Source organism: Lineus longissimus, chromosome 1, assembly GCF_910592395.1.
Source record: "Lineus longissimus chromosome 1, tnLinLong1.2, whole genome shotgun sequence".
Taxonomy (NCBI): domain Eukaryota; kingdom Metazoa; phylum Nemertea; class Pilidiophora; order Heteronemertea; family Lineidae; genus Lineus; species Lineus longissimus.
The window spans coordinates 8,253,725-8,278,650 of NC_088308.1; the positions used below are offsets into that span (position 1 = coordinate 8,253,725).

At 40.8% G+C, this 24,926-nt stretch overlaps 2 protein-coding genes across 2 annotated transcripts in view; both read right to left on the reverse strand.

The window, feature by feature from the left end:
- Window positions 1–110: 110 nt before the first annotated feature.
- On the reverse strand, window positions 111–7,321 carry LOC135487811 (hydroxysteroid 11-beta-dehydrogenase 1-like protein A). The gene is made up of 6 exons (XM_064771911.1): window positions 7,065–7,321; window positions 4,872–4,976; window positions 2,560–2,690; window positions 1,695–2,004; window positions 1,224–1,361; window positions 111–485 (listed from the first exon to the last, which is right to left on the reverse strand). The coding sequence occupies exons 2-6, from the start codon at window positions 4,966–4,968 to the stop codon at window positions 259–261; spliced, it is 903 nt and encodes a 300-aa protein (XP_064627981.1). The 5' UTR covers window positions 4,969–4,976; window positions 7,065–7,321; the 3' UTR covers window positions 111–258.
- Window positions 7,322–8,307: 986 nt separating this feature from the next.
- LOC135496970 (uncharacterized) overlaps window positions 8,308–24,926 on the reverse strand; it is a 28,564-nt gene continuing 11,945 nt past the window's right edge. The window contains exons 7-16 of the mRNA XM_064786580.1: window positions 24,536–24,597; window positions 22,859–23,093; window positions 21,062–21,552; window positions 20,191–20,307; window positions 19,753–19,911; window positions 19,441–19,515; window positions 14,941–14,985; window positions 12,569–13,346; window positions 11,967–12,033; window positions 8,308–11,371 (exon numbers count right to left, since the gene is read on the reverse strand). Of these exons, the coding sequence (XP_064642650.1) occupies window positions 11,347–11,371; window positions 11,967–12,033; window positions 12,569–13,346; window positions 14,941–14,985; window positions 19,441–19,515; window positions 19,753–19,911; window positions 20,191–20,307; window positions 21,062–21,552; window positions 22,859–23,093; window positions 24,536–24,597 (2,054 nt within the window). The 3' untranslated portion in view covers window positions 8,308–11,346. The remainder of the gene's footprint in view (window positions 11,372–11,966; window positions 12,034–12,568; window positions 13,347–14,940; window positions 14,986–19,440; window positions 19,516–19,752; window positions 19,912–20,190; window positions 20,308–21,061; window positions 21,553–22,858; window positions 23,094–24,535; window positions 24,598–24,926) is intronic.

The following is a 24,926-nucleotide window of genomic DNA, read 5'->3' on the forward strand; positions in this document are numbered from 1 at the left end:
AAATGAGATATTTTTGTCGCATCCAATCATGATCTCAGGCCGCAGCTAAGAAAAAGGTTCGTTTGCGAACCGCCTCGTACGTAGGTAATCATTTAACCATAGGAACGGTGTTTGAACTGATTTTGCCGTACATTTATTTTCTACAATGTAATTATTTGCTGTGATATGAAAATTAATCGAAAGACACAGTGTATCATCTGCATCATCAATGCTTATGTACAATAAATCACTATTTCCTATTTTCTTTATCCAACTCTGCTAGCCCAGATTCACCAGATACTGGCTTAACACCCATTTGAATATTTCTCCAGTCACTGGCCAAGTCCCCAACTTGACGAACCAGTATGGGTGGTACAACTCAGGCAGTCTTAGCTGAGCTGCTCTCACAATAGTGTAGCTTGTATCCTCGGGTGTAGACTTGATCAAGTCCTCGTAAAGTCCTCCAAGTGAAACGTTTTCCAAGGCTTTTGCAAAGCTTTCCGTACCTGCAATAAAACTGGTATTCAAAATGACTCGTTTAAGGCCAATCAAAGCTTCATCCGTTTCATTATGCACGTGTACTCTGCCAAGTAAACAACGACCACTTGACTATATCATTATTTCCTTTCAATTTCTGAAAGCGACGAAAAACACAGCTTACTATTTTTGCGGGAAAGAAAATAGTGAAACGTGTTGGACATCAAGAACTGAAGCGACAGGTAAGGATGTTGGCATATCGTAGTTGAACTGAAGAAAGTTGCAAAAGACATTGTCGATGATTTTTGTAATGAACACATTGGAGTTCAGAACGACGCCAAGAACTCAGTGCAGTTCAGTTGCATTTAGAGTAACCTTCAACGGTACAACGTAACCTTCAAGAAGGTGCAAGAAAATCGGGTGTACAAAGACCAGCGTACAAGAAAGTTAAGGTAGCTTGCTGTTTTGAGGGTAAAAAGAAGCGATTCATATCGGAGATCTGAAAGACCACTACAGGTTACCATTTCCTACCCTGGCCTAAACTTGTACGAGGGACCACTTGTTTTTTCGTTCTCTTGGTTTGGTTGTGAAGAGCCAGGAATTCCGTTTTCCTTGAATCCCGTCGGTTCATCAAAATAACGAAATTCCGGATTCTCCATCGGGACTCAATTCGGGCTTAAAGGCGTGTGGTAGCCTGAAGTGTGTTGGGTCACGCATCTCAACTGACTACTGCATAAGCTTATTGACCACAAAGACATTTAACTTACTGATAGCGCCAAGAAAACACACGGTGACTGCTATATCCTCCTTCATGACGGAAAACTGATCACGGAGACTTTTGAAGAAGCCATTCTGGGCGAATTTGACGCCAGCGTAGTCTGCCTGGATGCTGTAGCCCATGATACCTACAGATGGAATTGTAGAGGGGCGAGACAAGAAGAGAGAGAATGACTATATCGGAAAATGAAAAGGGTTTCGCATTCGTAACCGGGATAGTGACGGCAACGATGTCGCCAATGGGCCAATAGGTATTGTAGGGTGGGCCATGTCACAGGGGCTATGTAGCGGGGCCATGGAATCGTCACTTGCCCTTTTGGACTGGTTGGCTCGATATCCTGAGTGTCGTTGCCGGGTGTCAGGGACCTGTCAGGGTTGATTGTCCCCTTTCATTCTACAAACTAAAACATTACGAAAAATCAGATGTATATTTTCTGAGGTCGAATCTACATCATACATACCCGCCATTGATGACAGGACAACGATGTTACTGCCCGGCGTCTTCCGTAAGATAGGCAGAGCGTGCGAGGTAAGGTGGACGTGCGAAAGGTACCCGATAGTTGTCCTGGTGTTAAAGGCAGTCAGGTTCTCCGACCCCTCCCACCAGCCGAACTGATACGGAGCAACGTGGTTCAGTATGAGGATGTCAAGACCGCCGAGAAGGGTGGTCGCCTCGCGTATCACACGCTCCGTTTCATCCAGGTTGGCCATGTCGGCTGCTATATAGTGATGTTCACTGGAACCACTTAGCTCTTTGCATTTTGAGACAACCTGAAGCAAACATGATAAGATCTCATTCCCGTGCCCTTCCGGCCGCGTAGATTTATACTGGTGAGTATTGACTTAACCAGAGTCTTTCAATAAATTTATTGAAAAAGTCTGGTTTAACCCACTGGGTATGGCTATACTGGCCATAAGGTCGGAGTTTACATATAGAGCTGCACGGTATACGGCCGATAAGCCGGCGAACAATGCCGCAGAGCAATCGCTTCGTGCCCGGCGTGTCCGTTTGCGTAAGGGCCCAGGGCCTGACAAACTGCACTGAGTTTTCAACTTTGACGGTCGCGGGCTCAAAACCGTATGTATACCTCGTACGAGTTGATCTTCTTCCGATGTATTGGATCAAATGTGAGTATACAGGCCAACCAATCAAATCTAGCAATGTTGAACGTCCTTGTCAAGGCATGCATGTTATACATTAGAAGAAAGAAGAAATTTCAAATGTTTCATAAAGGCATAATGTGTTCTGATAGCACTCTAGAACCTGATATTTTGGACATGAAAGAATTCGTTATCAGAACGTGTCGCATTAATTACATAACCTACCCGTTTTAGATTCTTGACTGTCCTTGCGGTAACGACCACCTTGGCCCCCAGCCGAGCATACTGGTAGCTGATCTGTTCTCCGATACCGGCGCTTCCTCCAGTCACGAGTACTCTCTTCCCACGGATTAACTCTGTAATTAGGGATGTCGCCGCCTAAATTGTCTCTCTAAGTCCAATTTCGTGATAGCAAAAGCTACTTTCAACAGTCTTATTGGTGTCGCATTCTTGCTTTACGAGAGCGACATCGAAACAGTGGATTCAGAGGATTCAACGGACTCCAGCTCGGTCTGCAGCCGACATGCAGGTCATTATAAAATTGGAAATTTTCCGTACAAACAGGTGTGACCATACTCAATAAACCTAGCATCATAAGTATAAACAGATAAAGGCATTGCTAGTTTTGCCCTGTTATGCTTCGTATTCTCGTACGGATACGCCAGGTATACCGTGTTACAAATGACCCTTACCAATCTTCGAGTACCCATCACGAATCTCACCTCAGAGTCGAAGTCGGCAATTTGAATGGGATGCCAGTCGGTCTCACCCATTCTGAGGAAATCAGGGGTTGATGTTCGCGCGAACAAATATAACCCCAGATTTCCTCAGGGTGGTTTAACCGGCTTTTTAAGTGTGGCCATTATTTTCTGGTAAGGACGAGATCTCCCATCCTCTGGCTGGTCTAGTGCAGACCATTTAATATATAAAGTCAAGTAAAATCCTATTAAGCTGGAAAATTGAAATGAAAATACACAAGAGTATACCAGCAGGCTTTGTAATACATTGTGTTTATCGTTGTTTTTGTTTTAAAGTCAAATGATAAAATCTTTAAGGACATGATTTTGCCGTATCCGTCGATGATTTGAATCCTCTGTTTCGATTAGGCGCATTACGATCAAGAGGTGATATAAACCAAAGCCCCAACTACCTTATTATGAGCCCGAAATTTATATGAATTTCCAGAGTCATGCATGCAGAAGTATCAGAAAGGTATAATTATTCTAAAACATGGGTTATCATCCAATGATCATATACTGCACAATCAAACCCGGTGATTTTCATTTGGATCTACTAGAATTCTAAACTGAAAACATATAATTAATCATTCTCTAAAGGTTAGTTTGACATTTCATCGTTACAGGGCAAACACATAAATGTAATGAGAAAAACCACATATTATTGTTAATATTCAATTGAACTACATGTAGGTCGTATTTACAATATAATGAAAAGAGAAACAATTTACATGTAGTAGTTATTACATCAATAACAGAGTCATGGTCAAAGCCATGATTCTGACTGATCAAAAATGCCTCCAGTATGTATAAACAAACTGGATTTCGTTGTGATAGGTCATCTTGTTTGAAAAGATCACAGGAAAGATCGATCAATTCCAAATAAAGCGCTGGGCTCATACGGGAAGTCATGTGTTTGACTCTTGCAACATCGCTAAAGCTTCCTTAAGCAAGATATACACTAAACCCTTACAGTGGATTATACATGTAAAATAATGGGTACCAATATGATATGTCTATTGGGCAGGTTGATAACCCGACCAACATTCCATCAAAGGAGGAGGGTGATATTCCTAGTCGTTAATAATCCAATGTCTTGCGCTGATGAACCGGCCATGGCATCATCGAAAGGATCGGCAGGCAATGAATATAGTAGGGCGATGAGTTTCACAATCCTAACAGCGGAGGGATGGCTTATAGGATTGTCTTTCAGATAAAGCATTTGTCCTTTGAAGTTCGGTTACTTACTGGGTAGTTGTCCATGTCTTGGGACAAGGGGAGGGAGAGGAGGTCAAACCTAACTCCTTGTGGGCTAAGTATAGATTTCAGTTTATGTCGAAAGTACAAAATCATTGCTAATGTATCAATTGAATTAAGCTTAATTCGTATGATACGGTCTATTTTGATTGGTTAGTTCCGGTAGCTGTTACTTGTTCAATCAGTTAGTTACCCTGTTTGATACTATCAAGAGGAAGTGTTTCATTAGAGGCTGCTTCGATTGAATGCATTTACTTTTATTAGTGGAAAAAAAACGGTGGAAGAAAAAAGTCTTTGGTGTACACCAAAAGCAAGAATATAGCAGTTAACTAGCACTAGGTACTAAATTTGGACAATAGGGGGCTTTTACTAGACAATTCGAATTCTATTCAATGGCGGTCGCCACTATTGGTTGGTTGTTGCCTTTCGTCAAAAAAATACATGCCTCGGAAATGAGGTGCTGGTTCTCCAAGGTATACGGTGTTCGTCCTTGTCCTCTAGCTAGGACATGGTTACTATTCCAATCAAAATATCATCACCTACCTGGATCAAACCGATCTATCGAGTAATATCCGATAACCATGGCAACCACCAGGCAGACGATAGCTATGAACTTCCGGTCCATTGTCGTGAAGCACATCCGCAAATCTGAATTTGTCACAAAAATTACTGGTTATAAATTCGAATCCAGAGTTCCAGACGAAAAATCCTCAACGAAGTTCTAAAACCTTTTGGTGGACGTGACATATCAAAGAAGCCTGCTAATAGCTATTAACCGTTCGATCGTTTACACCAATTTGATTGAAATACATGCACTCAACTGTCATTTAAAACTACAACTTCGTGTCTCAATCAAGTACATTCATACATGACTTTGTATGAGCTGCGAAACCTCTGTAGACCAAATCAATAGGCCTAGTGCCTAGATTGAGCTGTTGATAGAATCTTTAGATGACGCATCTTTCATATACTCGGTTGAAAGGACCACAGGTGGTGCATTTAATGAGAGTACGATATATATGTCCGGTTTAACCAGGTGACATTCAGATGGACTCCGGTGCTATCCAATTCAACAACTGACCTGGTTAAAAATTGCGGTTTTTGTTTCCATGGATTAGCCACATCTGCTTGCTGTCTATATCAAAAACATATTGTGATAAGTTCGGTGACTTTGTCTCCCGGGCTCTGTCTCAACAAGAACACGCCTTTATTTATGATCTGCAAGAACATACATTCAGCCGTTCTGTACATTACATCGGGTGTTCCGACGCTTTTTTATTTCTGTTTTCATATTGTGCAGTTCTCTCGGGATTTAAATTGAACAGATGTGATATTTTCAGGACTTGCTGAAAATATCCTCAAATTGGTTGCTGGGGATTTTATTAGAAATTAGCAATCGAACACAATGTAGTTGAGATATAAGTCAAAAAGTGAATCGTTTTAATTGGGACACTCCATATATAGCATAGTATATAAACCGCCGGCGTATAAACGAAAGGAATATGATCAATGTTGTTTCTAAGCAAATAAACCATCAATCAACTTTGGTACGGTAAATATTTGTGAACCAGGTGAATTTTGTCTGGGACAATGTTCTTTGTTGAATAACCTAAAAGTATTTTTAAAGGAGCCAATCCCGGTGTAAGACTGCTGTACGCATGGACTTTACACTCCGGACCGGTGTAACATCTGTGGTTGTTCCCCATGTGTCAGTGTTTCCAAACAATAGGCAGCTAGAGAGACCACGACTTTTCAATAGGGGGGATACACAGAAAAACTTGTCAATTTATTTTTGAGCGTTCCCAAACAATGAGGGGAAACACTCAAAAACAGAAACACTCAAAAACATTACACCGGCCTCGTCTCTGTACATCTACATCTACCTAACGGATGATGAATAGACTGCCTCGGAAGTTTAACGGTGTCAATACTACGAATATATACCGCAAACTGACAAATATTCGCAAGCGTCACATTTTCATGAAATACCTCAATTCGCAATTCGCGAAATTAATTTGCTTTGATAAAAGCATTCGGGAAAATGTCGTTGGATCCATCCAAAGTAAACATCGACAAAAGTTTGGAAATGTTCAGGTACAGTAACGCACAAAAATCGTTTACTTTGAATAACATTCTAAAGAAAACTGTGGTTGTAATGATGAATCGTGTCTATGTATTTCACACTGCACCTCGTTTTCGCTGCAGCGGTTTTGATGTCTGAACCATTTCGTTACAACGTATATGCGATAAGCGATCATACAGTCAAGTGTTTAGTTTGTAGTTCTTTTAGAAGAAAAAAAAGATTCCTCACAGTCGGTACTGCGGGTTGTCACACCAAATAGCGACCGGTTGGAGCTTCCACTTCGCCCCCGAAACATCGAAGAGAAGCCACGCTTTTAGATTTTTACACTCGCGGTGTTTAGTGAGATAACCAATGCTTCCATTTCGGTATCAATTCCTAGATTGATAGCTAGATTATTTGCGACCTCAAGGGAGATGTGTCTTCATAAGTAGCACAGTCACCACCTTAACGCCCAACACTTCTGATGGTGCTATGTTGCAAGGCCGAGGCGGTTCAGGTCATAAGTAACTTCAGCATCGCAGGTGAAGAGCGCTGTGCTCGCCTAAGACGCCCGTACTGGCACGCCGATTCCGTCAGTGAGCGGTGAAGGATGTTACCTCAGACGAAGACTCAATGGTCAGGATATCATGATACACTAAAACAAATGTATTTACCTTTAGTTGTGTCGGTGTTCCGTTTCGGTTTTTCCCAGACGTTCTGCTCCGACTGTCATCAGCAGGGAAATGCGCTGAGATCATTTGTTGGCCAGCAACGCATTGTCACACATGAATCTTATGAATCTTCGGATATCTCCCTCACTGTGATGTGTGTTCTGTCCTGTTACAGTTCGACTTCCGAACTACTTTATTACATGTACAAGTACATGTATATTTATGTCTTTTCTGATAGCGTTGGTTAAGTATCAGAACGATCTAATTTTATCTGTCAGTGAGCTGATTTATTGATTTATCGACAAATCTATGTTTGTCTACAACTAGGCCTATGGCAGTCGAAGGCCTTTACACAAAGTTTGCCATTGATTGATGGAAGACAATCATGACCGTATTCTCGACTTGGCCTCATGATGATATAGGTCTTTTGAGTATTGACTATTATAATGGTGCACCTGATGTTGATTTTGCCAAGCAAGGCATATTCCAGGTCGAAATCGTAAGCGTTACAAATCTATTGATAAAGTGCCTATATACCCCGATCGCCGATATTTTCCAGACAACAAGATGCAACCAAAAAGAATGCGGATTGAAAGGTCTATTCATGTCTTTTGGGAAAACAATAATCTTGAATAATGACAGTAGTGTGATTTCGTTTCCTTCGTAAACATGGCTGTATTGATCCACGTCACCTGGTTGTGCAACGGTTGCGGAGAGAACCAATCCGTCATGTCGAAGGAAATACCGGAAGTGGTTCCCTCTCACAACCAAACAATCGGGTTGCTATCCGGGTAACCTTTAACCAAAAATATACGAGCACGGCCTTATGTTATATTTTTGCTTTAACTCATGTCCCCAGGAGGAATCAAATTTGTCCGAGTAGCGCTGCTTTCGTCACGTCAGTGTATGTAGTCACACGTGACTACAGTGGGTATTTGGCGGTGGGACACGTTTTCAACAACAATGCAAAAAGTTACGTAGGATCGGGTTTTGTTACTTAGACAGGTAATCTGTAAAGAATAGATCTTAAAACCGCAATGCAAAAACAGAAGATCACACAGGTTTAACTTCTATCTCCGGAGACAACGCGCAAACCTTTTGGCCATAAAGGATTTCCTACACGGGCGGCGGGCTCAGCCGTGCCATAACTGGGGGCACAGTACAAACACAACGCAGTTTTACTTCGTAGTCTTACATACGGAATAAGAGAATAAGAAAGAGTACTATGTAGCACACATGATTATGTTATTTCTTTATTCAATAAATCATTCCAGAAAACAATCACAGGCTCTGTTTACAATGAGTATCACATAAATCTTGTTTCGCGGGTGTATCAAAATACTGTCAACCAAAATATAGCACATGGGTCGAAAACCATGAAACACCAAGGCAAACCATGGGACACCGAGGCAAACCCTGACACCCGTGCTTTGAGATCATCCAGAAATGTCCCATCGTGATATTTTTACAAACTATTAACTGGTCTGGTTTCATCACTCAGCAGTTAAAAAAATTTCACATGCAGAAATTTTAGCGCGACCTGGTCATTCAGCAACCCATGGTTATGACAGATTGATAGATATCCTGCTAAAACTGCAACTGGTAATCGGATTTTGTCCTGTTGACCGATTCTTTTATAGTTCTTTGACCCAAATCGATTGCTGGGGCCATATGGTCAGCTTTTTCGAATATGGTGAAATTTTTAGGAATATTTCTCATCACTTTTTTATATTTGAGAAGAAGTAGTTACACATCGGTATAACACACTCGAACAATTTTTTAAAATAATAATGGTACCTATATGTAGCTAATGTGTCTCTTTAGACAAATATTAGTTAAAGCAAAGCTTAATCTGAAAAAAGTACACAAGTAATCAAAGCACACATTGTCTCGTACTGCGCCAAACTACTTTTTTAAAGACAGTTCTTTAATTCCCGATGGGTTATGATACATGTACATGTAAGGCAGTGCAATACAAAACTTTCCAGGGGTTGATAGTCAGGGAGCTCACATCGATTTGTTTGAATTTGCGTCTCGAACACAAAAGGTTTCATTGTTGAATGACTATACCCATGGTAAGGGGCCCACTAACGGTCATATTTGAGGGACAACTAGGACGTAGGGTTTACATTTACTGTTGGTCCAACTATATTTAGATCCCGTTTCTAACGCCAGGCGACCTCAACAGTCAATCACAATGCTCGCTACATGCATGGATGCTCGCGCGTTATTTGTTCGAAATTGGTGCTTGTACAATGTTTCCGAGTGTTATTTAAGGATATGTACATGTTTATTTTTTACACACAACTGATAATACAAAGGATGTCAATCAAATATATAACCTTCATAAAATTACATGTATTTAGTCTTTGATTTCTACATAAAGAGTTACCCAAATATTTTGTAAACAATATCGTCATGTTAGTAATGATTTCAAGTGCTGTAAGCTCACAATATGTTGTACATACTTTGAAAAAGCTGGACAGCTGAAACGCGTTAAGATATCATATTGTATTAAATCCCTCATTTAAACAAAATTACTGTTTTTTATTCATACTATCACTTCCTCTATACTTTTCTTATTTAATCATAGCCTTACAAATTTACTATACATACATGTAGGGCTATGTTTGTCTAACAAAGATATACAAAGTTAACACACAGTTCAAAAAGCAAAATCCTTCCCACCCATTTTTTAATATCAAATAGTTAAAACTCCTCCCACTGGATGATCGACTTCCCCCTCAATTTTACTTTTACAAACCCTTAAATACGAGTTATTACAAAATGTAGAACTGAAAAGGGTTACAAAATATTCAACCTGTAGTTGTATTGAAACATCCTGTAAAATCAAAGGAAGTAGGGTACAGTGTGTACGATATGGCAAACTTGGTAATTTCCGGATACATTTTCTCCATGCAGGCAACATATATGTCATCGATATGTTGAAATGAAAGACCCCACCCCTGATACCAAGTATGGATTAAAGAAGAATGTTTAACTAGCTATTGGTTAGAAAGACTAGCACTTTATAGTTCTAATTTCAAATGTAGGGTTTTTTGGTAACTAAATTAGCTCTAATTCATTAACTGTTTAGCTTCTCGGATTGCTTCTGCCCGAATTCGTTTATTGTAGCCTCGAACTAAACAGTCCACGCAAACAAGATGTGTTAATTGGCTCTTTAAAATTTAAAAGTTTTTAAAATAAAAAAAGGCCGAGTGCCTATCTACGTGATGAATAAGGAAAAAAGGAGAAAATTTCATGGTTTTGCCCTTTCAAAAAAAATCGAAGTAGCTCAGTTATTATAGCAAGTATGAAAATGGGAGAGGTATCATTTTGTGCGTGTTCGTCCTGCCTTTAACATCAATCCTTGCAAACTGCTGGGGTCAATTGCAACTGAGCACCATGCAATTAAAAAACACTTACATGTATCTATGGGGTTATTTTGAGTTGTTCATTCTTCTCCAATCTATACTTGATGATACCGATATATGTTATGACATGCAATGTGTCCACTGGGTTTATCATATGTGAATACTACAAGGAAGGTGAATTGTTTCAGTCATCGCAAATATGCTGAGAACGGAAATTATCTCTGGTGCCGGTGTAGAAGTTTAAAATGTCCTAGGATAGAATGCCCGGAAAACAAAGGATTCTATTATGCGCTTCAATCTCTGAGCTATTGACGGCAGGGTCTCTATAGAACCATATTGCAGAATACAATAGGGCCGGACACTTTTTCCAGGGGGGCATTTGTTACTGTTACACCGGCACGCACCGCAGTGAGACGACATCACAGACCAATATAACACTGTAAAAAATTAGGTCATTGATTGATGGCGTACAAAAATCAGGTAACAAAATGGTGTCTGTGAGTTAAAAATTAAACAGCTTCGTTTCATATCATTCCAGATATTCAATATCTAAGACGAATTTGACTTAAAAATTATTTTTACAGATAATCATCATAAATTACATTTATCATTTTTGCAACATCTTCATCGTATACTGTAAATAAGCATATTACGTGTACTATAAAACGTTCGCCGTTAATTAAGAAATCGATGTATTCTAGCTGTTTATACAGGACGTATTTTGACGAAACAAAAAATCTTTCGTTCTGGACAAACTACTTTGAGTTGAAATGTTATTTTCGATAAAATGTCTTCACCTATCATAAATAATCACAACTGTTGTAGAAATAATGTGTCCGAGTCTTCTGTTTATAGCCCGTGTCTTGGGTAAGATCGCCAGTATTTCATAACATTGATTATCATATCACCCTTCAAACTGCAATGTATCTTCTGAACCTGGAATAAAAAAGATACATTCCATGAAATAGTTTGGGGGTTGTTTTAGACAATCACCCGAGCGTACAAACCGCACTTAAAGGGGAGGGGCCTGGCGTACGCTTTCCAGAAAATCAAAAATGTCGATCGAATATCTAACTTCCATCCTTCTCTGGTCTCAGTTTGCCAAGCTCACCACGCCGTCGCCATCGACGAACATCCCATTCATAAGTTACTGTATGTTTCGCCTGAAGGCGAGGCAAAGTTAGTTGGTAACCTAGCAATATTTGAACCTCGCTGAGTAGGATATGAAAAGCGTTGCAGAGTTCGACATTGAAGAGGCTGGTTATAACTGTTCTCTCCTCAAGCCGAGAGAACAGTTTATAACCCTGATGGCGGGAAACAGACTTTTCTTGAATCTCCCTTTCCCCGACGATTAAAGGCCAGTTACAGTTGTGTAAAATATGCAAATACTGGAATTCCCTGCTGTTTTATCGGGTCACCAAATGAAAGCAGTTTTGAGCAATGATCAAATCGTGATTTCGTTGCAAAAAAATGCATTTTCTGAGGGTTTTCGAGATGACCTCGAGAATTGTTTTGGAAATCTTAATCTTACTTTGAATCGAGCCGAACCGATGCATGCCATTGGGAAATGTAGTGCTGGTTCTTAAGGTGTCCGCGGTCTGTCAAAGATAAACATTTAACATTTTTACTTAATTTTGATTGAAGCACATATATCAAGCTTGACTTTTTGGTGTAATGCTTATATAGCTGCAATTGTATAGTGCCATGGTGTGCGCCTTTTTTCAGTTTCGGTTATTTTCATTCTGTTCTTAATTCTTCCCACGGTGGTGCTTTGTGAACACCTACCTTTAAGCTATATCTTATTAACAAAACTACGATCGATCGAGAACCAACATTTCATTGTTGGAAAGGCTACCTTCGTTCACCAAATACGGTTATGTATGTTTTATTTTACCTCAATTTCTAGATCACTGAGGTTGGGAATGGTTGGCGTACAGCAGGCCATTTTTGTATTCGTGTTTTCATGCAAAACCTCTGAAGGTCACAACATTTAAAATGGTCCCCGACTGACGAAGGAGAAAGGATGGGACGAAGAGATTGTTGATAACTATTTCAGGTTCTGTGCGTGTGTGCGGGGATGCGTGCGTGTCCGTCTCTCGCGAATCACACCCGCGGTGGACATTATGTACCTACTATCGTGTACAGCAGCCTCTTCGACATCTATGCTGGTACCGTTAACAGCAGAAGGCATGACTTGTTCGACCCCATGACTATTTGCTACTGTTCCCATCGGCCTGCTATCGTCACTCTCCACATCGCTGTGTACAACGGCCTCTTCGTCATCTATGCTGGTACCATGAACAGCAGAAGGCATGACTTGTTCGACCCCATGACTATTTGCTACTGTTCCCATCGGCCTGCTATCGTCACTCTCCACATCGCTGTGTACAACGGCCTCTTCGGCATCTATGCTGGTACCATGAACAGCAGAAGGCATGACTTGTTCGACCCCATGACTATTTGCTACTGTTCCCATCGGCCTGCTATCGTCACTCTCCACATCGCTGTGTACAACGGTCTCTTCGGCATCTATGCTGGTACCATGAACAGCAGAAGGCATGACTTGTTCGACCCCATGACTATTTGCTACTGTTCCCATCGGCCTGCTATCGTCACTCTCCACATCGCTGTGTACAACGGCCTCTTCGGCATCTATGCTGGTACCATGAACAGCAGAAGGCATGACTTGTTCGACCCCATGACTATTTGCTACTGTTCCCATCGGCCTGCTATCGTCACTCTCCACATCGCTGTGTACAACGGCCTCTTCGGCATCTATGCTGATACCATGAACAGCAGAAGGCATGACTTGTTCGACCCCAAGACTATTTGCTTCTGTTCCCACCGGCAAGCGAAGAGGTCTGACCTGAAGTCCATGGCGTTGTGCCAAACAGCAGGCTTCCTCCGGTGCCTAAAACATGAATTTTAACAATAATGTCAACAACAGACTTAACCTTTCAAGCTTCTCTTCAAAGTTTGACTCCCTAGGCTGTTAATTAGACATCCTAATCGTAGACTTCTTAAGAGGGACGAAACCGAAACAATGCGTCTGGAATGTACCTGGAGCCGCGCTCATTAAAAAGGGAAGGATTTATTAAGAGTTTCGCCATCTCGAATGACAACATTTTGTGTATGACGTCATCAGTTCTGGTTCTCGAAAGCGGATAGGCCTCCGTCAATCAGGCCGTGAAACCCGATGGCTCCATCGCGAATATATACATAAAAAATGTGTGGGCCATTTCGGCGGTAGATGAAATTTTTTCACATAAATCGACCGAGGTACAGTATAAAGTCATTAGGTCGAGAGAGCGTGATAAACAGACTATACTTCGCCACTACACAGTCGGTGGAATACACTGAAAATCGTGAAAAAACGTCAGTCACTGATTGATCTCGGTCGGCAGTGCGAAACCCATTTCTATATATCCGATTACGGGAATGGGAACGACCATTCCCGGCGAAATGGTTCTCGGAACGGGATAGGGAAACCTCAATAGAGACCTTTCGCTACGCCGTTCCGAGAACCGCTACACCGAGAACGTTTCTCGTTCCCGATCCCGTTCCCGGAAACACTGAAACGCGTTCCGCATGGCCGTCACCGAGAAACAGTTTGGTTTCTATGGAGATCGTCAAAATGGCGGCAAACTTGAGACGCATTGCAAATTTCGCAATTGAAGATGATGAATTTATGGCATTTTTTTATCAAAAATGAAGTCTTAGGAGGCAAGGAAAGTACGTTTGATCCGAACTGGCCGCGTTTCGATCTTGATAGACTCTCCGATGCACAAAGCTGCTATAAATGACTGATTTACGACCGCTTAACATGCTAAATAGGGCGATTCGGGGCAGTATGAACTTGTTTTCCCCTTCTAAGACACAGTCTCTCCACTTTACATAATACTTCAGGTGCCTTACCGCAATAGAATCCCACAAATTCGTAATTTTCCTTCTTGAACCACTGTGAACAGACGCCGAGAAAAACAGGCCTCATTCACGGAATCCAGAACGGGAACGGGCAAAGCTACTCATCAATCGATGACGTCATATGCAAAACGCAATCGTTCTCGATCGATTTCTCGGCGGAATTTTGCTACAGCAGTATTGAAAGACTCTGATATACCAAAATAAAATCGTTTAAAATCAAGCCTCAGGCAGTGGCCAATTTAGCGCAACCCGTTTTGGGCTAGACGCGGTGAGCAATGTCTGGTCTGGTATGGGTCCCGTGTAAACGGTACAAATGACGACGTCTCGCCAAGAGGCTTGTATGAATTGCGAATTTTTGCAGTTAATCTTTTTATTGTATTGTTAATTATAAATATAAAATAACAAAACGCTAAAATTGTCAGTTCATCTTTAATTTCTGGTGGTGGTCACAATACCAACTGAACTTTGGTCTTAGGGTTCTAGGAGAGGGCCTTCTACAGGACTGCTTTATAGGACTAGTGAATTGTAGACCGAAAAAGTTCGAGAATGATGTATCATTGGATGCTTATGCGTCATTTTACCTGATCGTTGCTAACCTGCGCCACCCGTGGATTATCAGCGATGTCCTATAAAGAGAAAACTATACTATACAGTAGGCCAACTAATTAAAATGCCTCTTCTACCGTGCACAAACTGATGAAAATATAATTTCAGACTATGACCTTTGTCTGTCTAGAAAAAAAGATCCAAAAATAACCATATCGGTGCTCCTTGGACACCAAGAGGCAACCTCTCGATAATGCACCATTCTGGAAATAGCAATCTTAAGCCCAAAAAAAGATGCGTTTCTTTGGTAAAAAAATCACGAAAAAACCCGAGGATTGTCGATTGAGTATAGAGATCCGACAGGACATTTCGCGGGGTTTTGAAAACTCGCCAAAAAGACACGCCAACTCGCCAAAAAAACGCGCCAACTCGCCATTTTCCAATCGCCATCCGCCAAATGTTATGCCAACCCACTGTCAACACAGGCAAAAGTGTCCATGCATGGATCTATGACGACGATTAATCGTCAAAGTTCCATCCATGGACCCATCCATAGATAGATGATGGAGAATACACATCATAGATACATCGATGGAACCCATCAAAGATTTGGAATGACCTGCCAAACTATATTCGTGAGGCCAACAATTTTACTATTTTTCGCAAACTTTTAGAAACATGGAAGGGCGAAGAATGTTAATGTGCAATGTGCTCTTTCTAAATTGCATTTTTAAAAGACAGTATTATCCTAGTACCCCATTAGGGATGTTCTTTTGATATCCACATTGTCTTACCCTTTAATGAATATCTGTGATAACCTGTATGTATTATTTATTTACTAGCATTGTACCCGTGGCGCAGGCAGGTTCAAATGGGCTATACCTTGAATAGATTGAATTGCAATGAAAATCTAATGCAATATCAAAGGAGCAATATCGAAGAGAAAAATTAAACCAACCATTTGTCCACAGACTCGGATCCTGTGGCGTGCTGTATGCGTGCATCGGATCCTGTGGCGTGCTGTATGCGTGCATATAAAAGTAAATCAATTGGTCCGATAGAGATGATGAGGCAATGTGAATAGGCCTATGCCTCGTTCCTTAGTCAGCAATATGCCCCTTTTTATACGGAGAAGAAGGAGAACCCAGATAGGCCTTCACATGTCGGCCTCCAAATGGCTCGGACCAATTGCACTATCACTACTATAACTTTAAAATGCGTGCTCCTCCTACATGTAGCATGATCTCGGGCAAGGCACTTAGTCGACAGGCTAGCTAGAAGTTCAGCACCGTGAGCAGCTCCTTGATAAGGCCATGCCAAGTTCAGAGTGCCTCTTCAGATCAAGTTTTGAAAGCTGTCGTGAGCACATAAACATACCATTGTTACCTTAATTTGAAAATCCCATCATAATCAAGGGCTAGCTCTGGCTAATACAGTACCAATATACAATAGACCATCAATTTGACCCCAGCTCCTTACTGCGGGAAAACCCAAGTCCAGCAACCAAAAGTACCAAAAATACGTTTTTGTTTACATTTGAACTGCACACATGCGTTTGTTTACAATTTCTTTCCCCGCGAAATCTCGAAGATCAGGTGACCTGCAATCGTGGATTGAAAATAACATTAACCTGGGTTCAGCAGGTCAACAGGTACAGGCTGTTCCAATCATCTCCTTACAGCCAGCCGTTCAACACGTAATGTTAGTCACCCCACAGGGAGTGCAGGTGATTGATTAAGCCCCTGCATAACTAAACAGCAATGACTTGGCTTCTGTGAGTGGTAAGGAGAATTGACAGTATCCGATTAAAAATCCCTCATTACTGCTCCGCTGAAGTAAATTTCCGAAAATAAACATATCGTTGCATCAGGATACCATATCACCTGCAAACGTGCAAAATTTCGAGACGAAACACGACCCCTAAATGGCACTTTATCGAGCCGCCTTATAGTATTATGATATAGATTGTTCAATTTTTATATTCATCATCATCATCATCATAGGCGTTATGGCCCAGAATTGGGCCTTTGCCTTTCGATTTATATTGGCGCATGGGTCGTGCAACATATTCTTCATATAGAGAAGAAACAAATAAAGAAAGAACATTTGACACTTATACAGAAAAAGACAATTTTTTTACAAGAAGCCTAGTAGCTTAATCGTTTGTGTGGTCAAGACAGAGAGGGTCCTAGATACGATCGATAGGACCACGTTGACCCCACAAAGCATACATGTTTATATTTACAGTTTGGCGTGAACTCTTGTTAAGAACAGTGCACTATATAATTTTATAATTTTTTAGCCAGAGAAGTTATATTGTTATTCGGTAATAAGCTGGAACTACCGAAAGACATACCTCTTTGATGATATAGTTTTCTCTGTAACTCAGCATACTCCTTTGTTTACAGCGGACTCCCTGCTTTCTGTGTTGATATGTTAGATATCGGTTAACGAGCCCTCCATAGCTCACGTTTTTATATGTTTCATATACCGATAAAAATAAAGCTTATCTTATCTTATCTTTACATGTGATGTTTACTTTTCGTGTAGGCGTGATTCTTTCTGACATAATTCTTGGGTTTCCTGTTTATAACTATACCGGGCGGAAATTATTTTATTTTCCATGGCTGCCTAAGAGACTTGGAAGCCCCTGGCTCAGTTTAGCTGTGATTTTTAAAAAGACTATGCTGTCTCCAAGGTGCTATCTACTTTCACGTATGATATTGAGGGGCTTGAAGGAGGATACCGCGGTGACGTCACGGCTTTTCCAAGATGGCGCTGCATATTGTAAACAAACTCGATCCACGGCCAAGGGAAAATCAAGTCATCAAATAAAGTTAGATTTTTCGCATCAAATCAGAGTTATTGGTACTTTTCTCCTATGAAATAAGTCTTCAGACAATAAGTTATCATTTGAATAATGAAAAGTGCTGTTTTGATGGGGAAAAATAGGGTTTTTAAAACCAAATAGCCGGGCACCGATCTTCCAAAATTAGCGATGGTTTCAAAACAGTCTTCCAGATATGGGGCAATCTCTTCATTATCATAGTGGGATTTGGAGGCATGTTTACAGATTTTACAAGTTCGAGACCTGCATGACCTAAAACTCGCATAGATCCCCATAGATCCCCTCTAATTGTCGAGTTAGCGCCCCTGTAAGATCATGCATTTTCGGACACTAGAACGAAATCTTCCTGCGGATATCGCGGTCTCGGTGATGATTTAAGGAGGAATTAACTGTTCTTAGAGTTGTATGGGACAGAAATGAGTTCATACTTCATGAATACATGAATATATTATGATATGGGCGGGCTTCTAAGTCAAAACAATAACAAACTCAACTGCATCTCTACCGTCTATCGCGTAGTGCATTACCTATTGTATTTCGTAGTGTATTTTAGCGGAGACATTATTTTCGCACTTTGGCCACGCCAAACGTCTTTTTTATTCGTGGAAGTTAATCTACTCTGTAAATTTTATTTTACACAGGAAGAATCCATACTAGGTATTGCAATATTTCATGTCTATTGGTGTTTTGGTGTACAGGAGCGCACCAAACAGTGAGACGTGGAGATGTGTTCAGTGCTGGTGTTGTCAGTAGACTGAATCTGATTGGCCTAGCGATCAGTAATATGGGATGTGATCACGTGATGTGACGTCACCGCGGTATCCTCCTTGGAGGGGCTTCAGTGTCTCAGGCACATTCGCCCGTTGGTTAAATTTAGACTAACGTTTGTTGTAAAATTCACTTTGCGATTATTGAATATTGGGAGAGTGTTGGGAGAGTATTGGGGGATATACTCAATCATTTACTTCTGTGTATTACATAGGAAAGAGGGGATCGAGTTGACGAATTTGGGAAGTGCTATTTTACCAGCCGATAATTAGCCTCAATAAGGCAACTTCGGAATTGAGGAGCGCCACTATCGGCGCTGATGCAAACCTGCGTATTGGCTTGTTTTTTTAGTTAAAAACTTGATTCCATTCCATTACCAGGGCCGTATTTAACTTTTTTGTCCAGGGGGGGCAGTGGGATAGATCGCCGAAGGCGATCTGCATGCGCCGCAGGCGCATCCGAACGGGGGGGGGGGGTCTGGGGGCCCTCCCCCGGAAAAATTTGAAAATAAAAGGTCTGAAATGGCATTTTCCTGGCATTTGGAAGTGTGAATCAACAGTACTTTTACTCTAAAAAAGGACCACTTTTATGAGAAAGAAGACTAGGGATTTTACTTTATGACTTGTATGAAACTCCTCTGTCAGAATAGAAGACTAGGGTCAGGGCACTGGACTGGTCAGATTATAAGGGTTGCACCTGAGTTGATAACATCTGCTAGCCATATGCTGCTATCATGCTGGTAAAGCTATGGCTAAGATTAGTTTGTCTTTTTATTACTGTCTGAAAATTTTTTTTTCAACATTAATTCTACAGGGGGGGGGGCAGCTGCCCCCCTGCCCCCCTCTAAATACGGCCCTGATTACCCCCAAACACGTGCTTTCAATGCCCACGTTGGGAGAGCTAAATATATATATTTTACCTGCTGACATGGTATGGAAACGTCTGTACTGCTTTCAGGGCTAACCTGCACCGGTATGTGATCATAAATAATATCCTACAAAGAGAAAACGAATACAAAGCCGTTGACTTAGCGAGGGGGAAAGGGGGCAGCCAAAAAGGTAAATACGGCGCTAAACCCCACTGTTTATTCAACATTTAGCTTAAACCACACGTAGTTTGGTGAAACGACCATTACCTCCAGTTCGGTATCAGTTTCTTGATCATCATGAACGACGCACATGCACAAAAACAAATAAACGTAATTGTTGGTATAAATTGCCTTGTAGCTTACGTGTTCTAATCTGTGGTCAGTTTCAGACACTGCCAAGATAGCCAATGGGGCGTCGTCTCCTTGACTGATTGAAATAATGCGCGGACTGTCTTGTTCCTGCTGCTCGAGATCAAGCTTGAATGTGACTACATGTATATCTTCAGCTAATCGAGGAGAGGACTGGAAAAAAACAAAAAATACTATGTCGACACTATTTAGCTGGTTTGGTACGTAAGTTTGACATTGGCCGCATATATCATGGACTTTTTACACGTGCCCGTCAACCTACTGAATAGCGTCTTCACAGTATTGTTATATCATGATGGAAAACCTCATGACTACGGTTGCTGGGAAAAGACATCAGATAATTTTATTTTTGCCCCCCCCCCCCCATCTCGGAATTCCGACTTCATATCCCAGAATTCCGACTACATTCCCTCTCAGTTTTAGCTGACCTACCTTGGGGTCATTGATGTATTGAAATTTTATTCCGCTATTCGGGTCGACTTTAACACACAGGCGTTTGATTTCGCAACCAGTATTTTCGGGTTTATTCCTGATTGCTGAAAGTTTATCCTGCAATAAAGAAGACAAATATAAAAATGTAAATGTAAATGATCTTACCATGATTTGAATGAGCTACATCGAGAGACATGTGAAGAAATAATCAGAGTCATGAAATCATGCAGTGTTGTAAAGGATTTAAAAAAATCAAAAGTCAAATCGAAGTCAAATATCTAACCTTGACATAATGTCAGATGGAGGCTTTACATTCAATGTTACATGATACATCGTAGGCATATGTCTTAAGAGAAACCCAGTGTTATCAATTCACAAATTCTTATCGTAAGTGCTGACAATAATCGGGTCATGATCGTTCACATCAACTGTAAAAAGAGATCCAGTCGTGGCACAACATCTTTATTTTGACTGATGAACGTACATGTTGTAAAAATAAATAAATTGGTGATTACCTCTTATGCTGTTCATTGACTGGAGTCAGTAATGTTATGCAACGTTATGCAATGTTACCCAGATGCCCAGCTCACATAATCAACTACCTGAGGGGAACTCAAAACTGCTAATATTTACCAATGGAAGCTTATTCCCGACTTAGGTTGTAAGCGGGCCGTTCAAAACTCCCCATTTTAATAAGCATTTCGTGATAGGTTTCCTTTAAGTAACCAATTTATCACAAAAAATTAAAGCCCCGCATGTAAAAATGTGGCAAAGAAGCTGAGTTGTCATGGTTGTTAGATTGATAGGAACATGTAAACATCCAGCCGTCACTGGGTGAACAGAAAGACATGCCCAAACTCCGCACCCTCACCTGTACGCAATCCCGATTGTTTTCGAAATACATCAGTATGTGGATATCTATCTCAAGGCGTTCCAAACCAATACGCCTCACAACTGACACCAGACACCGATGCGCTTGTATGCGGTTGGAGCTACTGCCGGCGCAGTAGTCGGAGAAGTTAGAAATTTCAACGACCACCTCATTCTTCGAGACTTCGACACCTTCTGACTTGATTTCTGCCCATCCTGAAGCTGCATTGGCTCGTCTGATCACATCCAGTGACTGGTCTTTTTGCAGTACCGCACAGTGATCAAATGTCAGGCTCACTGGGCGCTCGAACGAGGTGCCCTCAGGGCCGCAATGGATCATTGAGCTAAACGCGTTGAATGGTTTGCCATCTTGCTGATGAATAATCTCGCCTTGATCCAAAGGACGAAATAAGAGAATTTCTTGTTCCTTCTTGAGGGCGCCTTTAGGGATGTTTAATGAGGCCGACTGGTCAGAAAACGAAATTATTGCTCCTGTTAAAAAAATAAGAATACGAATTAGAGTAAAATGCATCCTAATTTAATATTTCACCCAGGGACCGTTCGATCGTTATGTGCGTACGCATGATTTTCCAATTTTTCGCGACCCCAATACCCGTACGTACAGTACATGGGAACACATGCATCCATAGTCGTCTTCTGCCCACGTACGCAAAAGATCGTCAGTCGGTGGCCGTATGCAGACGATACCGCTATTATATAATACGTTCATGCTGCATACTAAAACGCCATGAAACCTGTTTTTCATGCTACAAGAGTCATTCAATTACATTTTAAATCAATAGACTTAAACATGTACGCCTCATCTTTTTCATACTTCATAGTGACTTTTTTTTTCATGTACCACGGGAATGAAATTTTCAATCATATACGAAAGCAATTAGAAAATGCTGATACGGAAAATGGGCATATATTCATTTTCTAAGATGCCCCTCTCCCCTTATTGCATAGGTAGGCCTACGTACTGAATGAACGACCTAACGTTGTTAATCGCACACGGGCATCACATATAGTTTGGTCATCATATGGTACTTTTAGGTACCTGCCACCCGTTACAGCAAAATTTAAGATTGGGATTTTTCCGTGGGAAGTGTGGTAAGGATTTTTTTCTCTAGATAATGAACATTGTTGTAAATCTGCCTCAGGCTGGAGCTAGGATATTTTGTTGCCAAAAACGATGTCTAGCGTTGTATTACTTGCTAAGGTCTCGTTAGGGACTTTTTTGTATTCATGCGCGGCCAAGCCCTAACCATAGTTCCTAAAAAATCATTGAGCTATTGCGTCATTTTTACGCAGCGCGGTGAAAACTAATGATGCAAAACGCATACCCGACGCATAGTAATACGGTTATGACTTTTGAACACCCCCTTTCCCACTTTTCCCGAAAGTGGCGTCACTGTCTAATCGTAAAGAATATGACTGACTAGGCCAACAGTCGTTGTAATATGTAAGAGGCATTATCCGTGAGTTATATGAAAAAAAAGTTTTAATTTGTGTTTTGGCATAAATAATACAAAAAATACATGCAAAATATGTAAAGTAAACATGAGAGCGCACATAATGAAATCCTCACAACGGGGTTAAAGGTTTTATGAATTGTGTTCTTTATGCCAAAATACATCTCTTCTATTTAAATATTTTTTTCATATAACTCACGGATGATGCCAGGTACATATTACAACGACTGTTGGACTTGTCATATTTTTCACGATGAGGCAGTGGCGCCACTAACGGGAAAACTGAGCAAGTGGGTGTTCAAAAGTCATAACCTAGTACCGACCCTTTTCTCCAACGATGGCCGCAGCGAAATTCTTCTTTGAAAATACGAAGCATTCCAACTTCTTGCTCTTGGAATGAGTTTCTTTCAAATCGTTAACAATAGCATACGCTTCACTCATGGAATGAACGAATTCAGACGACCGAATTTGGTCTTCATTCGCACTCTCGTTATCTATGGGCTCTTCTCTGGAACGTTCTGGTTTTGAAGACACAGGCTTGGGTAGTGCAGTGGGTTTCTGAAACAAGCAAGTACTGATATAGTAGGTTTGTCGCCATCCAGTATAGGTCAAGTTGCTGCTTTGGTACTGACACTTTTCGTGATTTGCGTTGTTTTGATATTATCGGCCTTTTTTATTACAAAACAGTGTTTTATTTATGGCTATTGTTAACTGAAATTTTGTTAGATTTTCTCCAACGAGAGTGTGGAAAGAAAGTTATCGCGTTACCTGTTCTGAAGCATTTGATTTGCCAGCATAGTATTTGAATAGTATTTGTTATTTTCTTCAAAAAATGTTTTGCCCAATTAACACAATTTGTCTGCGGGGAATATCTAGTACGGGGTTGTAATAAGACTATTCACTCAGAAGCAATCCGATAAGTTCAACGGTTATAGAATTAGAGGCTAATTTAATTACAAAAGCCCCATATATTCAAAATTAACACTAAGTGCTAGTCTTTCTAACCAGTAGCTCGTTAAACTTTCTTCTTTGATCCATACTTGGTAACACCATAAAGGAATAAACACCAGTTATAAGGGTAAATTTTTATCAAGGGAAACTTTTTGTTCAAAGTTGTAATGAATATTTATCTGTAGATGCATCCTAACCACACTTTCTACGTTCGTTTATTTACTGACAGCCAATGTTTTAACTTGAACATAAAAAAAATAAAATTGTTCGCTAGATAATTGTTTTAATGAGTGAACTGATAAGATATTACCATTACCGTTCCGTTTCGATTTGAAACGCGACCACCAATAGTACCATCATAATCGATGATAAATCAGTGGCGTATGACATATTGGACTAGAGTCAACAAAATATCGAATTAGACCGAGTTGACAGGCTTGAATATTCCAAACCAATGTTTTGCGAAGTAATTAACATGCACGGTATATACAGATCAGTGCTCCTACTTTTTAAACTTTCACAATGCGTGCATGCTGGTTTACATGTACAGTGGAACCTCCCTTTCCGAACCGTACTTGTAATATACTGTAGTGTATCGGTTAGGCTTTTATTTAAAACATGGTAATGAAAAGATAAATTGAAGATCCAAATGCACGTCACAAACATCCCCGAGAGCTCGGCTTCGGCCTTACTCGGGAATGCATATTTGACGATATTGCATTGAGTAGGTCATACCCAAGGTTTCACTCTCGCAGCACGCCGTGCCAGAAGCATTCAGTTAAAATTTGTTTCACTTCTAAGCTGGCTGATGCAGGAACGTCACCACAACTCATTCGTCGATAGGATTTTGTTTCGTTTTTTACTTTTGTGATAGAGCCTTATTCGGGGATTGAAAACTGATATCGAGATCAAAACTACATGCATAATAGCTCATCGGAACATGATTACATGATGTTTTTCCGTTATCCTTTTCTGCTTCACTGATTCTGCTGTAGGTTGTTGCGCGAAGGGCATGGGGGGGGGGGGGGGGGGTTACAGAGTTAACGAACCTTTTCCATCCTGTTTTGATTGGGAATAGTATTTGGGCAATACTTCTTCGGTGGTGGTGAATCTGGAATTAGGGAAACAAAAATATATTTATAAAAAGAGACATACATACATACAATCTAGAAAGGTAGTCAATAGGGTGGCACATGTCCCTAGGGTGGATGTAAAAGGAGAAAGTGCTTTTAAACTCGGTTTTTTAACCTCTCTTTGTGGAAAACACTAGATTTTTAGGGGTAGGAAACATTAAAATGTCAACAACTAGGAATGTTTTTAGTAATTATCAAGTACACTGTTTCGACCTTCACTAAATACCCTTACCCTAAAAAGTAGAAACAAAGAGACCATATAGGCTTGCACGAAGCCTGATAGTAGCGAGCTCTTGTGCAAGGTTTA